This window comes from Acanthaster planci, linkage group LG19, assembly GCF_054643075.1.
Source record: "Acanthaster planci isolate LZ-2023a linkage group LG19, COTS_SCS, whole genome shotgun sequence".
Classification (NCBI taxonomy): Eukaryota; Metazoa; Echinodermata; class Asteroidea; order Valvatida; family Acanthasteridae; genus Acanthaster; species Acanthaster planci.
Window position 1 is genome coordinate 3,701,581 of NC_141795.1, and position 15,280 is coordinate 3,716,860.

General features: G+C 43.8%; 1 protein-coding gene across 4 annotated transcripts; it reads right to left on the bottom strand.

The window, feature by feature from the left end:
• Positions 1-497: 497 nt before the first annotated feature.
• Positions 498-15,194, bottom strand: LOC110980333 (monocarboxylate transporter 14-like). Of its 4 annotated transcripts, XM_087129775.1 has the most exons (8): positions 14,985-15,193; positions 13,447-14,482; positions 12,880-13,182; positions 11,195-11,477; positions 6,781-6,924; positions 5,359-6,351; positions 4,244-4,549; positions 498-3,766 (listed from the first exon to the last, which is right to left on the bottom strand). In XM_087129775.1, the coding sequence occupies exons 4-8, from the start codon at positions 11,457-11,459 to the stop codon at positions 3,564-3,566; spliced, it is 1,911 nt and encodes a 636-aa protein (XP_086985901.1). In that variant the 5' UTR covers positions 11,460-11,477; positions 12,880-13,182; positions 13,447-14,482; positions 14,985-15,193; the 3' UTR covers positions 498-3,563. The 4 variants fall into 4 exon arrangements, with proteins under 4 accessions (XP_086985901.1, XP_022092828.2, XP_022092739.2 ...); XM_022237136.2 differs by lacking the exon at positions 12,880-13,182 and having other exon boundaries at positions 14,985-15,194; XM_022237047.2 differs by lacking the exon at positions 14,985-15,193 and having other exon boundaries at positions 13,447-14,975.
• Between the last annotated feature and the right edge of the window lie 86 nt (positions 15,195-15,280).

The window sequence follows — 15,280 nt, forward strand, 5'->3', positions numbered from 1 at the left end:
CCGCAGACAAAGCCAGAGATAGAAGCGATTTTCCGGGAATGGTACGATTTGTTTGCAGCCATTTTTGTCAGGTATGTTTGCGAGAGTGAATTAAGAATATTATCCTTTCTAAAATATTTTCCCCTAAAACCTTATTCTCTGTCTTTGAACCTATCTGCAAATCTCTTTCCACTGACACGACAAGAGTGCATGCGCGATGAGAGCCATTCTCACTTTTCTGCTCAGTGCCATCCGCTTTCCCACGGGGACGATCTTGCTGCGCCATATTGGTTCCCATTATGCCTTGCTCAAAGCATAGAGTCCAGATTGGTTCGGCGCACCCTGTTCTATAGAATATTTATATATTACTTCTCAACTATTAGAAGTAAGAAGAGCGTATTGGCCTAGTGGATAGGGATGCTGACGCTCATTGGAAAGATCGTGGGTTCGAACCCCACCGGAGCAGCCTAGGGGATTTTTTACTTCTTTTGCTCTCAGTGCTCACAATAAAAAAGAACAAAATTCCATTTTATTTTATTTTATTTTATCTAGTTAGCTAGACAACTGCCACGGAACTCCGACCTACTGCGGTCTCTCTGCCCTGGCCGGGATTCGAACCCAGCTCGCAGGCTTCCAAGACCATGCTCCTACCGACACCACCATTTGGGTCCCCAAACGAAGAAGCTCTTTCCTATATACTTATCTAACAGACTCACGTAAAGAAATTGAAAATAAAAATGCCCCGCTGGGATTCGAACCCGGGGCCTGGGGAACAGAAGTCCAACATGTAACCTCAGACCCACTGCTCACTTCTCAAATTATCTTTCAAATTTCAAATACAAGTATATTGTTACTAAGCAATCAAAACTTCGCGCACGGAACTTTGAGCCGACCCATCTTCAGTGAGATAAAGATAGGTTGAGCTTTTATACAAGTAATACATGAACAACGGCGCAGGATTCCAAGTCAACGCCGGGACACAAAAATCCAACACAAAAAGTAGCTCTGATATTACACAGTACACAGAGGCATTATCGACATCTCAACTGCGTAAGGGGAAAATCTAGGAATAGGATTGGATTGAACTCCAGATCTCAACTAAGGATGTAACTAGAGGTCAAGGGAAGGCGATCCTAACAATTTCTGAACATTGAAGGTTCGACAAGCTAGATGGAAACCAACCCAAGAAACACGAAGAAACGCACAGGGAATACAAGAGTGTTATCAAACTTATGAGAAATTTTCAGTTTATTTACAAACAAAAAACATCACACTGTTGCATATCGGCTTCAGCACAAGCTATAAAGGCTAATGTAATTTAGATGAACAAGAATGAATCACATCTAGCTCCGATTCATGTATATTATAATTTTTAATAAATAACAAAAAATATACAAAATAAAGCACATTTAGAAATTCAGTTGTGAAAGTGTTTTGGAAATATGATTTCCCATAGTTTTCGCGTGAGAGAAGAGTTTGAAAAATAGCACCGCCTCGAAACGTACTTGCCTGTATTGCACATACTCAAAGTAAACAGATTTGAACTGTGCACGGCTTTCGTAACATAGGCTTCCCAAATCTTCTTTGTTCTCGTTTCCCTTTTACTTTAACTGCCCCTTTAAGTTGTTCATTTTTCAAACTGACAGGCAATAAATTTCCTTATTTTAATTGAGGCAGGCTGGCTTTTACCTAGCTTTCTGAAGTTCAATGTTTTGTAGTAGTAATATGCTTGTGTGAGGGTCAAGCTACCTCACTGCAGTGCAGTCGTTCGATGCGTCCACATCGTACATGCACGAACAATCATCAACGTTTTGTTGATTGGAGCACCTGTGTACCACTAGAATATCTGTATTCTAGTGTATTTAGAATATCTCGTCATTTAATTCGTTTCAGATTAAACGGCACGTAGAGGCACTTGAAGGTAATACTGTAAACATGGCACTTTCAGTGTATCTGTGGTAGTATAAGTCCATGTCGATCTTAGGTGCTTCATATGTTAATAGCAGCAATCCTTTACAGCTTTCTCGTGCGAATATGTTGCGTAGAATGTTGCATTTGCATTAAAAAAATGGGGATAAGGTAAAAGGTCAGGCTTCAATTTGCAGAAAAATGAAAGTTTGTTACCGGTATCAAATCATTAATACTGAGACTGCGTGTAACTCGTGTTAACGCGGCTATGCTGGTAGAGTACACCGAGCACACAAACGGCAGAGGTACGACCGGCGGGTAAGCGAGAACCTACCCCTCATCCCCTGGTTATAACTGGCAAAAGGTAACCTTTGACAATTAGCACGGCGTGTTTTAAACGTCGAAAGTCCCACATGCAAACGTATCCTGGGTGTTACAAGGCCCCCAGTGGTCTTTGAAAGGCCACAACTACGTGGTATAAGACTCTTCATCGTAATCGATGATCCTAACAACAAAAATTGAGTGGAGTCTATGCACGAATGATTTGGGCGACATGGTGTCATGATGACGACGTCGTGATTTGGGCGACATGGTGCCATTATGACGACGTCGTGATTTGGGGCGACATGGTGTCATTATGACGACGTCATGATTTGGTTGCTCGTCCATCTAATCTTCAGCAACTCAATGTTGTCTTGAAAAAATAGATCTATGGGCTTATTGATGACCCCAATCGGGTGAAATCAGTAAACTGTATTCATGTGTTGGCCATCTTGAATCTCAAAGTGTAGCGACGCTATAAAAGTTCAATACAAATTCCTGCTACTTTTTGTTTAGAAAAATTACAAACATTTTATAAATTAAACCTTAATGTTTCAGGTCACATAAAAAAATGCGAAAGTGAGGTTTGGAATCCTATTTAGTCTGGTATCACCACAGGTAATAGATTACATTGAATATGATAAATTAAGGGCACAAGATAAAAAAATGACTTTTCCATGAATGAGGCCTATTAAGCAACATGATTGCGTTACAAGTGTTCTCTCGCCCTCGTATTTGATTAGTTGCACATTTCGGATATCCTATATAGTTATATGTTTAAGTCTGTAATTATTCACAAATGCAGTGCTTCGGGGTTCAAGACAGAACCAGTTTTCGCGATATCGAGATTAATAAACAAACGACCCTTTGAAGTTGGAAAGTAAATTATCGCACCAAACGCCCATGTAATATTTACAGTAAATATCAGAAATACCGGACCTGTTTTTCACAACAGCTATTAAATTACGAAAGACTGTTAGAGAAAACTAAAATCAACGAGTGTGCACAATGCGAATCCCTTTATTATTACGGAGTCTGGATATAAGAAGCTGGTAAACCATGGTCGTGTCCGAAAGTTGTGGGTTTGGCCAGGGCTTTGGCTTTCATTGTGACATAGTTACACTGTCATATAAGCATCTTGGCACAGTCCACAGAATTATAGCCTACGTGTATAGAATAATATCCACGCAAAATAAAATGTACACGCAGTAGGTGCAAGACACATTTAGGCAGTAACTATATTTGCAACTGTTAAACCTTGTTTTCGGTCAAATACGTATCCTGTGCTTCTCTGAAAGGCAGATATTCTGGTCTAGTTTTGGTAATAGGCCTACTTGTGATATCCTAGGTTTCTGTCAGACTGGTGCGTCCTTGTCGAAGTCGGCTGTGGTCGGTTGGTTCTTGGCGCCCTTCCTGTCTCGACTGTCATTTATACTCAGGCACAACCCCCGCCTCTGGAAGCAGTGATCCACGACCAAAATAGACGACCCCAGGAGCATGACCACGCCCAGGAAGTAGAAGGACACTTCGTAAGAGCCATACCGATCTCGGATGGAACCTGCCGATTTGAGTGAAAATAAGGACAGAAAACGCGTAATAGCTCTGGTTAAAAGTGTACAAGGATGCGTGGCTTACAGGGTTTGATATTTCTATACAGTGTTCCAAATGACTGCGTTCACCTGAGTGAATCGAATAAACGGTGTATAAAAGCCTCTGTTTGAACAACCGCTCGTCACAAAAATCTCATTATCAACTTTATCAACGTGATCAAACAACTACACGGTAAATGGTATTTACATGCACTGATAATCATTGAACAGTCATATGAAAGTGAATAGGTCATCGTGCGCAAGAACCAGCGAGTGAACCAACTCTAACGCGTACTCAATGTCGTTAAACTTTGTACTACACGTCCTGATTCAAAATGATGTCACACTTCGGCACTCTATAATACCTGAACACGCCCATATACTTTTACATATTTTTTCATTTGGAGAAATGGATAAAAAACATGAATAAAAGATTATTTTGATACCTATGACATAGCCACCGGCCAGCGATCCAGCTCCCTCGAAGACGAGACCGTAACCGTAGGCAAAGTGGAGCAGGGACTGCCCCACGATGTCCCGAAGCAGGACCTGCTGAAGGGGCATGTACCAGCCGCTAGCCAGCCCAGAGAAGAAGGCACTCGCCAGCACGCCGGATTGGCTGACCACCAAAGACGTCAGAACGGACGCCCCTCCGGCCGTGACGAAAGCCAGGCCGTTGAGTCCCCTGGCCGTCAGGAAGCCCCGGTGCAAGATCAAGCCGTTGGAGGACCGCCCAAGAAGACTGCCAATACCTGCCAATAGGTGAACAGGACAGCCTAACGCTGAAATATTGTTCCTGTGTATTTTCCTTGTTTTTGGAAAGATTAATTTTGTCGTGATCAGTCCAAAATCTCTTTAAAGGTACATGAGACATGCATCGAACTTGCCCTGTGTTTTTCTCCAGCTTTGTGAGGACGAAAGATTAATTTGCTTTCTCTGCAATTCCCTCTACAAACCAAACTACAACTCTGATCCAATGACCACGACAGCGTAATTCGATAATCGAATTAAAAGCCATTATTACGGTACTGTGGCACAACGCTCATGGACAGGTGGTACGCATGCGTTACATGCCTCTTCGACCGGAAAGATGTCGTGATTTGCCAAATGCACCCTCGCGTCAAGCTGAACAACGTACACGCGAGTGCGATGCCACCAAAGTTATAACATCTAAGTCTAGTCGCTGCTCATCTCAAGTCATTCAGTCTATACCAGGCATGAAATGGATAGTGGGGTACCCCCCAACAAGTCCAATCCCCATACACACTCTAGCCTATTGCTACCCAACACATCCCCTAGAAGTCTGAAAAGAATTCCTGAGATACCAGTATAACAATAACTAACACAAAGGCGAGGGGGTGCTCTCTGTCCCATAGTTTGCGTCATACGTTTCAGTCCCATACTAGAGGCAATTAAACACTTTTGGTAAAGCCCTTAATCCCATCAATCCGTGGCACTGTCTACCCAAAGTGACCCTATTTCATGGTTGGTGTGTCACTGATTGAATTCAAACAATTGATTAGGGCCCGGGACGAGCAAAACATGGAACACACATTCTTACCAAAGATGGAGAGAGCAAATGTTGCCGGGCCTTCCGCGATTCCTGCCTCCCGCGCCCGGGCAACCACGTGCGAGAAGAACCCCCCGTAGCCGAAGGTTTCGAACAGAAAGATGACGAATATGAAGCAAATGGACGGGTAATCACACATCATTCGCCAAGCGGCGGGCCACTTTCGCCGCCGCCTCGGCTTCCGACCTTCGATGCCACAAATTCCCAGCTTGCCCTCCTCGAAGCAGACTGCATTACGTTGGCTACTTTGGATGTCGGAGGTCGCGAAGACTGTGGGATTCACATCGGCAACGAGAGCATTCTGGTGCCGGCGGCAGGATATCAAAGGGGAGATAACTCTTTCGTTTCCGTTCAAAAGTCTCGGTTCGGCTTGGGATTTTAGTTCAAAATCCCCACATTTTTGCAGGAGTGCGGTCGAGTCGGAAGGAAAAAGCGCTCGTTCGTGAGCGCAAACTGCTGTGCCATTTTGCAGTTGATCCTTCGTCGAGTTGTCGGCAGATGGGACCACAAGCGACTTCATTTCAGCGCACCCCTCACTGCTTGACAAACCGGTGGAAGTTGAGATCTCGGATGCGGAAACAGCCGTCGAGTCTGTCTTGCTCCCCGAATCCTCGCTGATGCCCGAGCACGTGTTGGAAGCACTGCCGTTATTTTGATTGTTGTTCGGGGTTGCTCGAATGCCATCGCTGTCCACGCTATCGCATGAGACACTTCTGGGACGACGCTTAGAACGGTTGCCGGACGGCTGTTGCACGACCCTGTACATGGCGGCTGCCGCCGATATATGGAGCGAGAGGGCGCCCTGTATCAGCATGCAACCGCGCCAACCGTAATTATCAATGAGGGCCTGTAAAATGGGCGGGAACATGAAGATTCCTACTCCCTGCCCCGTGTAGGCGAAGCCGTTCGCTAGGGCGTAACGCTTGTTGAAATACTGGCCGATGACTACGGTGCCGGACATGTGGGACATCGATGCGCCAATGCCTACGGCACAGAACAGAACGTGGATCATTAATGTTTCGAAAAAGTGGTCTATCTTTAGTAAATGTCGAGTGATTTCAACCCTACCTCCCCAAATATTTTCCTCTCAAATCCTTTAACATCCTCCGCTAGCCAAGAAACCAGTAGCACATTGTACATAAGGGGAAACTAATAATACAAAACATCATTCCAGTAACCGCTATTCAAGAAGCTCTGGGAAGGGGTTTGAAACATGCTCAAACAAATATTATAGGCATTCCACCTCTAGCAGGATCTCAGTAAGGCCTTGGCTTTATTAAGGTGCTCAAGTAATTACCAAATTAACATGATTTTTGCAAGAATTGCCCACGGGCATCAGGTTTCATATAGCCAAGCGCTTTCCTTTTTGAAAGTGATGAGCAAACTACGTTTAACTTATGGATTTATTTTTACCTGCAACGACATCAGCAAATACGAAAAGCTGGATAACGGAGTTTGCAAACGTCCCACACACGAAGCCAGCACACATTATAGCGCCCCCTATCATTGCAGTGGCTCGACAGCCCATTCGCTTCATCACGTGGCTTGCAAAAGGGGCTGAAGACAGAACAAAGAAACCGGTGTACATGATAACCATATGACTGGAGGCCAGTTATCAACGTTTCGTGATCAAATCACGATTCAAAATTAGATTATCACGATTCAAGATTAGAGCGATAGCTCTCTGATGACAGATCAATTGATAGTCGAGAAAACTGTGCCCCAAGTGATGTTTGTTTTAGCGGTGCATGCTTTGAAGTCTGCCTTACTGTCTATGCAGTGTGTTTACATTTTTCTATTCTTAGTTGGCAAATCGAAATGCAGCTCATATTCTTCCAGTAAGGTAAGGCCCGTGTCCCAATCACAAACTTTGGAGAGCCATTAACACACGCATCACATGCAGGCCAGGGTTTACAAACAAAACGGAAGTTGCTGCTGGTGGAACAACAAGATTCAGCGATTTCCTGGTCCAAATGGTTTCCTGTTGTCATTAGTTCCAACTTCAGATTCACGCAACCGAAATGTTTGTATTCAATAGCCTGTGACCTTCATAGACACGCCGGTTGTGTTTTGCTGAATGAGCCAAGTGATAGAGCTCCCAACAACAAAAGGCAAACTGCAAAATGTGTCAGTGTCGAAGGTAATAAACATCAACCTTGCTGGCAAACAAAACAAAACGAGCTAGTCAACCTTATGCATTCAGCCACATCATTTTTTCCACGCGTCTTGCTCGTGCAATTACCCGACGTGGTCTTGCCCCAAGACTGGTTTTACTGTTTTGGCCGGTGCACCGTGCAGGCGACATGCGCTGGCCAGCTCATCCGAATAGAACTACCAGTAGAGCGCGTTATATTCACAGGAGACAACTTGCCAGAAAACCAGTCTTGTAGTATTTGGCAGGCTTACCCGAAAAATTCGCATTTTTCATACCTCACGCGCTCAATTTCATGCATAACAATGCCCGTACGCACTGCCGAAGACCGCGCACCATGCAGACTGCGGTTTTCAGTGACGCGCATGAGCAATTATTCATCATTTTGAGCACGTGAGGTATGCTCGGATTTTTTTATCTACAGCTGTATGATTTAAGGTACACTTGTCATAGTGCCGTCCTTTCCTTACCATGCTCAATGAAAACTTGAGCATTGTGCTTTTGCAACTGTAGTAAAATCGAGCAGAAACGGTATTTACACTCTTCAGCATATAAAGTTTGACCAAAGAACAATTTTGTTTTAAACAAAACTTTTTTTAAACTGTGCATCGGCACTACATCTCAAACGTGGCTGTCTTCAATCATATCAGAAAGATTTATTCAATTTCTGACACAATGCTAACCACTGGTTTTGGGTCAGAATCTCGCGTTGAACATTTTTCTCACATTTCCATTTTCAGAGAGATGACATTCGTTCAAACGCACTTCAAATTAATGCAACTAGGTCAAAGCGGCCTGCTAGAATACATCTAAGAAGCCTTGACTCAAATTTTCAGGTATCGATATTAAACATCATGGAAAAACAGTCAACTATCAAACAGTCGAAGAGGTTTAAGATTTGTGAAAGTCGTTATCATGAATTCCCAGCGACGGTTCATACTAAAAACATAATCTTAAAAATGGAGGGACAATTTTTTTTCCATAACAATTGAACAAAAACTTCATTGCAAGCAACTGACATGTTGGAAATGTTCGAGCTGTATGTCAAACATAGGGTCTGCTCTTCTGACATCACAGTTGTGTTTTCCCACAAGTGACTACTTACTATGGTTGGCAGTCGACGCAAAAGTTAAGAATAATCCACAAAGTGTTAAAAATCAATCACAACTATCCAAACGCCTGGTAATAATACACGTACTACTAAACGGAAATACAACCCTATTTAAAATCAAAGTCTATTTTGAACGAACTGGAAGTAAAATCGAAAACCAGACTTATAAACGCATGGACCACCAGATCCTATTCAAAGCCAGTATTCCGTGATCTACGCGGCGCTCGACTAAAATCCAAACCATGGGCAATTTACCCCTCGGTACAGTTAATTTACGCGCAGATAAAAAATTCTAGCCGAAAAATTCCAGGAAGCCGTTTTTCGATTTTGAAAAAAATCCTCTATTTACTTAATCTGGCCTATGTATATTGCAAAATAATGCTGTTTCAACACTTAAAAAGAAGAAACAACAGTACCGAAAAGCAAAAACTGTGAACGTATTTTGGGAGCGCATGTAAACAAAAATGAAGGCACGTGCGTTGTGTGTAATGCGCATTGAACGCGCAGTCATCGCCTATTTCGCTCATCGTACCCATGAGAACGAGGTTGTGTTTACCATAATCGGTTTTCAAAATCACCGTCCCCGTACGGTTGTTACATGTATACACGTGTGGAGACTGATAGCTTATGCGTTCTTATGGGCTCATAGCTGTCATACAGATCCTTGTCGATTGATAAGTGGGACAGGCATCACGCGACATCCATAATTCATTATTCCTGTTATGTACGTGTATATAGTTGCAAGTTGGTTGCCAAGCAGCAGAGTTACGCAACCTTCTCCCAGGTTTCAATCAGCACTGCGTTTGCGCTCCCTTTTGAGGGACGAGGCCATTCATCTGTCGTGGAAACAAGGATGATCCTAATCGTTGCATATTTTTTACCATTTGCACATGGAACAGCCATCTCTCAACTCACGAAAATATTCTTACCATCTTAACATTCATTATTTGTATATGTCTGTGGTATACAAAAACATTTCAAAACACGCCCTCTCTTGTTCCTGCTCAAAACGGATAGTCTGACGAAAGCATTATCTGCTAACGCGGCCGTACCGTGCTGCACTCGCTCCTTTGAAAATAGTCAGACGTGACGCAGGCCCTTTGTTATTGATATCTTCGATTACCGTATCCGCTCGCCACAACAATATAACATTTCACAAGAACAAGAAGTAGACTACATTCCGTCACAGTACTACCGGTATCCCTTCGAAATATGGGGGCTTTATGTATGTCCTTCAGTGAGGTGTTTTCTGTGTCAAACGTTAATACCTATACATGTTTTTAACTCCCGAATCCAGCCGTCGGAGCGCTTGTGATTCCAGTTACAGAGCCTTGAAGCAAAGTACACACGGCGAGGTCACTGAGTGTGGACTTCAGCCACTAAATAAACTGTGCACGTCGATTTGGGAATCTCGATTGGTGAGGTTTGAAACTTTGCATATGGAGGCTAGACTAAGAGAAGGTTTTGCGGATACACCGTGTGAAATCGATCTCTGCTGTAAGAGTGGTAGTTCTGAGAAGACCAGTATGGTATAACCGCAAACCTGCTCTAGATCTTAATTGGCTGGTTTGTTCAATTGCGGGGCTATCAGTAACTTCGTCATGTACTTCCAAAGAACTCTTGTTAATTTCACAAAAATGATTTTAAGCAATTCTTACAAATAAATTGTAATATCCCGGAAACTTCCACGTGCAATAAGACAGATACCGGAACATAGATGAATCCCTGTTTTTGCGACGAATTATGCTCGCCCTCCTGTGTTGACAACATAATCTCGTGGAGCGCTGTCGAGTTGTTCTAGGGTTCTTGAATAACTCTCAATACCTTGTAGATGGCAGAGCTCTAAAATCAAACCCAATGAAGATGTACATGTACTTATAATAGTACTTTTAAAGTACAGACACAGCTGCATTCCACTCGATCGATATCTCCAAACCAACACATGCAGGTTTAATAAAATAGGTTGTCCTTGCACAGGCTACGCGTTTTGGGATACACGTAGGAATCCGTGAAGCTACACACGTCCTCGTCGTACACACGTTTTTAGTTTGCTTCCCGAATCATGGATCCCTGACATGGGAAATCTCACTAACCGCAAAGGCACAACATCAACAACATAGTTATTATAAGTGAACTGTTACGGAACTGCGAGATCAAAGAGCATAGATATCAATGCACTTTGTTAATGATGATCAAAGGACCGCGATATCATATGAGCCCAATGACAATGGTTCATGCACGGCTCCAATGTGATAACAGTGGACTTGTCCATTTCAAAAAAATTTCAAACCGACAAACGAAAACTACTTGAATAAAAAGTGAAGAAAGATAACAATGATTTTTTTCCAGTGACGTCCCTTTACTTCTACAACTATACGGGTTTTACAAACTCTTCTCACGGTTTTTGACGTATGTTTGGCTGGCTTTGGGAACAGTTTTGTCTATCCAACCAGCTAGATGTGATATATAAATCCTGGCATTTCTGGTATTTTCTTTTAACCTGCATTCGTGACACACCTTCTACAAAGTAAAAGCCTGGAAACGAACGGACGCTTTATACTCACAGACGAAGGCGAGAACGGCGAAACAGCCGCTGGAAATCCAGCCACTTACACCGGCGCCAGACTGGAACTCCTGCTCGATGTGTTCCAGGTAGACCCCCATTGATACGATGAGCCCCATCTGTGTCATCAAGGCAGCGAAAGCGGCCAACACCACCACGTAACCCCAGCCACCCTCCGGGTAGTACGAGCCATCTGGTGGGGGCTTCTGTCGCTCCAGACGGTCTACGAGCGCCGAGTTACCAAATGGGCCGTTCCTGTCCTCCATGTTATCACGAATTCAAACCTTAACGAGGAGGAAGGAAGTTGCAGTTACATACACTGTACATGTATTTGTGGGTGCGTTCGCGCGGTTACTCCTGTTAGCACGAGTAGGATGGTGCGCATTACACTCGGGTACAGGAGTGTGCCCCCGTCCTCTCGCGAGAGTTTACTCTCGCTGACCCTGGGGTCGTACTGTAGCCGTTCGAGCGCTCGTGTCAATGCGAGTATCTCGCTCGGACGCACCCTGCAAGTCCTGTTGAACACACGCATGCGCATAGCCAGTGCAATTAAAGGAACGTCAATTGAACTTTGAAAACTAAAAGCGGACATCTTGATCGTGACATTAAAATACCTTAGTGGGAGTGACTGTTATGGTGGAAACACAAAATGAGCTGCTAATTTTTTTTCTACATAGGTATAGCTCTAGGAGTGGAAACGATCAGGATCTGATTTTTCGCCACCGACAAGCATTTCTTCGCATGGAAGCACATCGATCCTCATGCAGTCTTTATCTTTGGACGCGGTAAGGGACTGACTCAGAGGCTAAGCAAAGCAAGCGGCTTGCACACGAGGTATGAACAGAAACAGCAAAGACAGCTACCTACAATCCTGGACAAATTGGTTGGGCCTCAAAGCCCAGGACTCCCCTTCAATGTTGGGTCCATTGCTCTCGGTCTGCGCTCCGGCCGGACATGACAAAATTAACCGGGAGAGCGAGGGGAGCCGGAGGGGCTGGAGAGCGTATGGCTATTGTCAAGTGTCACAACAATCTTGTCCAGGATTGTAGATGCGGGCAAATCCTTTTTTTCTACAAACTAACAAACATGGGCCAATGTACAAGGAAGAGATTGCTGGACAGCATTATGGATTGCTTCTTTCAGAATACAGTCTCAATGACGTTGAGTAACCTCCGGTTCTTTTAAGAACCACTCACAAAAGACACATCCTTGCATGTTGCTACCGCAAACCGTTTACTTCTTGTATCACGAAAGAAAACAGAATTTTAGCAAAACATCGAAACTTCCAGCAGTTTTACGCAAAAAACCAATGGAACAACTGAGCTTTGCTTCCTAGAGTATTTCCTTGGCTGTTCTGCTTCCTTTTACGAAGGATAACCCTCACCCCAAAATGCCTCTAACAGACTTCCCTTTCAGACATGGGGAAACGTCCTGTGGACGTCGGTAACTTCGAAAACACAGCCTAATACGAGCAACTGCGCAAGCATTAAATTTGATGTTCTTGTCAGATCATACGAGGCACCAACGATGGCATGGATATTCAATCTCCTATACTGCAGTACGCAAAGTTTTAAAGATTTTCATGTACATGTAGATTACCAACGAAAAGCTTCGTTGGTAAAGATTTGTCATTTTGCAGCCCGATTAATGTAAACCTTAGAAACATTAATTTAAAATGGCCGTTACCTCGGTTTGCGTGTAAAGTCCCAGGTGACAATGTCCGACGGAAGTAATGCAGTATTGTACTATGTACAATAATACTGTGCCTTTCTCAAGCTCCAACACCAACGGTGCCTGCCGACGTCGTTGTCTTCTGATCCTCGGAACCACGACGTAATGTACTTGCGACTCTCAATCCTGTTTCACCTCTCAGAGTTCTCTCTCTGTGGACCTATGGCCCCATCTGGTCTGGTTTTTTTTATTTAGTCATACGCTCAAAGTCGAGAATGTTGTCATAGGAGCAAACCATATAAGAACCCTATAAGAGAGCTGAAAACAGCATTCTGATATTTTGATAAGGCAGTTAATTACAAGCCGTATCCGAAATGATGGCTGCTGCCATGCCTGAAACTGCGGCACACAATTCTATGGAAAGTGCCTGCAGCCGCCACGTTATACTTGAGCGATTTCAGTTACATAACATGACTTCAGTAATGCACAGCTATATGCATAATGAGTTTGCGCGAGCACCATGCAAGGCTCTGCATAATGTGGATCATGGAGGAAAGGAACACAGATCAACGTTAGGATTACCTTGACGGCTCGGAGCAGTGGTTCCAGGATGATTAATTGCATCCACTATGGTATTTCAGCCTCCCCGAAAATGCAGCCAAAAATCCGTCTGATCATAAATAGAGCAAGAACCCTCATGCAACCGCCCTCACACACAAGTCAGGCAGCTTTGCAACACAGACGTACAATGTACATGTACATCCGCCTGTCTGTTTGAGAAACGGTTTCGGGCTTATAAGCTGGGTGCATTTGGATCGCGATTAAATCTGCCGTTGCTTCTCAGGTCCCGGACTTTCACCTCACGGATGGAGCGAACCAGCGTCGTGACCACTGATCAAGGTCCTGCGGCCTCCATTGCAAGGTCAAAGTTGTGGCATAATTAAAGAGATGTCGGTCATTGAAACCCGCAACTTTGATAGGGAATCTCTCTATTTGCGGCATGCAAATCAGAACACTGAAGTGAAATTTAAAAGAACTGGCATCATGCACTAATAAAGCCTGAGCAGGAACTTCAACTGTGATATCCTGACTAATCGAGAACAGTATACTAAGCCGGGAGTTAAATTTATTCGGCATTAAAAAATATTAAAAGAAAAACAAATTTTTAAGGAATGCCGATTTTAAGAATGGCTTTCATGAGGTGCCAATGGAATGGAACATTTTAATCAGTGAATAAAATTGCTCTTCTTTTTGTAAGCTCAAATTGCAAAACATCTTCGAGAACCGCACACGCACGCACATTGATATCATTGTTACAACTTACATGATAAACAAAATAATGATAGTTTTTCGCTTCGTATGCGATTGTACTGATAGACGTGTTGCTTTAAAAAGCGTGGAACTATAATAAGCAAGGAAATGGGTCAAAGTGGACGACCAGACCGCAGACGCGTCGACACATTACCCGTCAACTCGCACACCTCAAGACACCCAATGATGTATTCCTCAGGCCGTGTCCGAAACATACGCGTCCGCAACGGGCTTCCAGATCTATGACGAGGTCTATTGTCTACGCGTCTCCACGCATTTCCAATGGAGCGAAGACCTTGACCTAGCTCTAGACAAGAGAATCGGATGCAACCTTATTTACTATGGGGTACTTGTTTTTGTTCTGGTATCCTACAAGGCACCTGAAACACGTGACTGGACGAATCCATACAGTTATGGGAAACAAACCGTGCACTGAATATACACAAACACAATGGGCTATGATAATAATTATGCCGAGAACAAATTTAACAACACTACCAATATTGAAGACTGCTGGTAGTACATGTTATATTGATCTGTATATACCCGACTAAAGAAATCGTTGGCTGTATGGCGCAAACAATGCAATCAATTATCCGTTACTTGTTCTGTCAGCAACTGGTCATTGGTGGGTCAGGTAACGGTTGCATTTTCGGTACACTGACCCTTCACAATCCGCTTATTTTAGTTGTCGTCCGTCTCCTTCCTCCAGGATTTAATGCCAAACATTCTTTCATCTTCCACTCGTTGGAGGATTGAGGACTGTTGAATGAAAATTGACAACACCGGCATGGACGATATTTGCTTACTTGTAACTTGCATATTTTTGCAGCGTGCCGACTGTAGATTGCATCTGACGCAACAGCTGGCAAACGGGTTGGCATATGTCATTGTAACGTGTCTGAGATCGAAGCACACTCGCGCCTGTAATGCGCGAACCTGGATGTTTGACCTTAGGGAGTCACTGCGGTTCGCCTTGGCAGACCTTGAACCGTGCTGCTGCTAATGCGAAAGGTCAAGATACTGTCAGACATGCCCCCAGGATTGAAACCCACGCGCAGGTACACATCGTATAATCATGGTATAAGTGCAAAGTGCTAAAGTC

Coding starts and splice junctions, on each gene's coding strand:
- LOC110980333 (XM_022237220.2), bottom strand. CDS start 11,459: ATGGAGGACAGGAACGGCCCATTTGGTAACTCGGCGCTCGTAGACCGT. Junction 4,550..5,358: donor ATTTGCTCTCTCCATCTTTG/GTAAGAATGTGT, acceptor ACCTATTGGCAG/GTATTGGCAGTCTTCTTGGG. Junction 3,767..4,243: donor GGCCGGTGGCTATGTCATAG/GTATCAAAATAA, acceptor TCAAATCGGCAG/GTTCCATCCGAGATCGGTAT.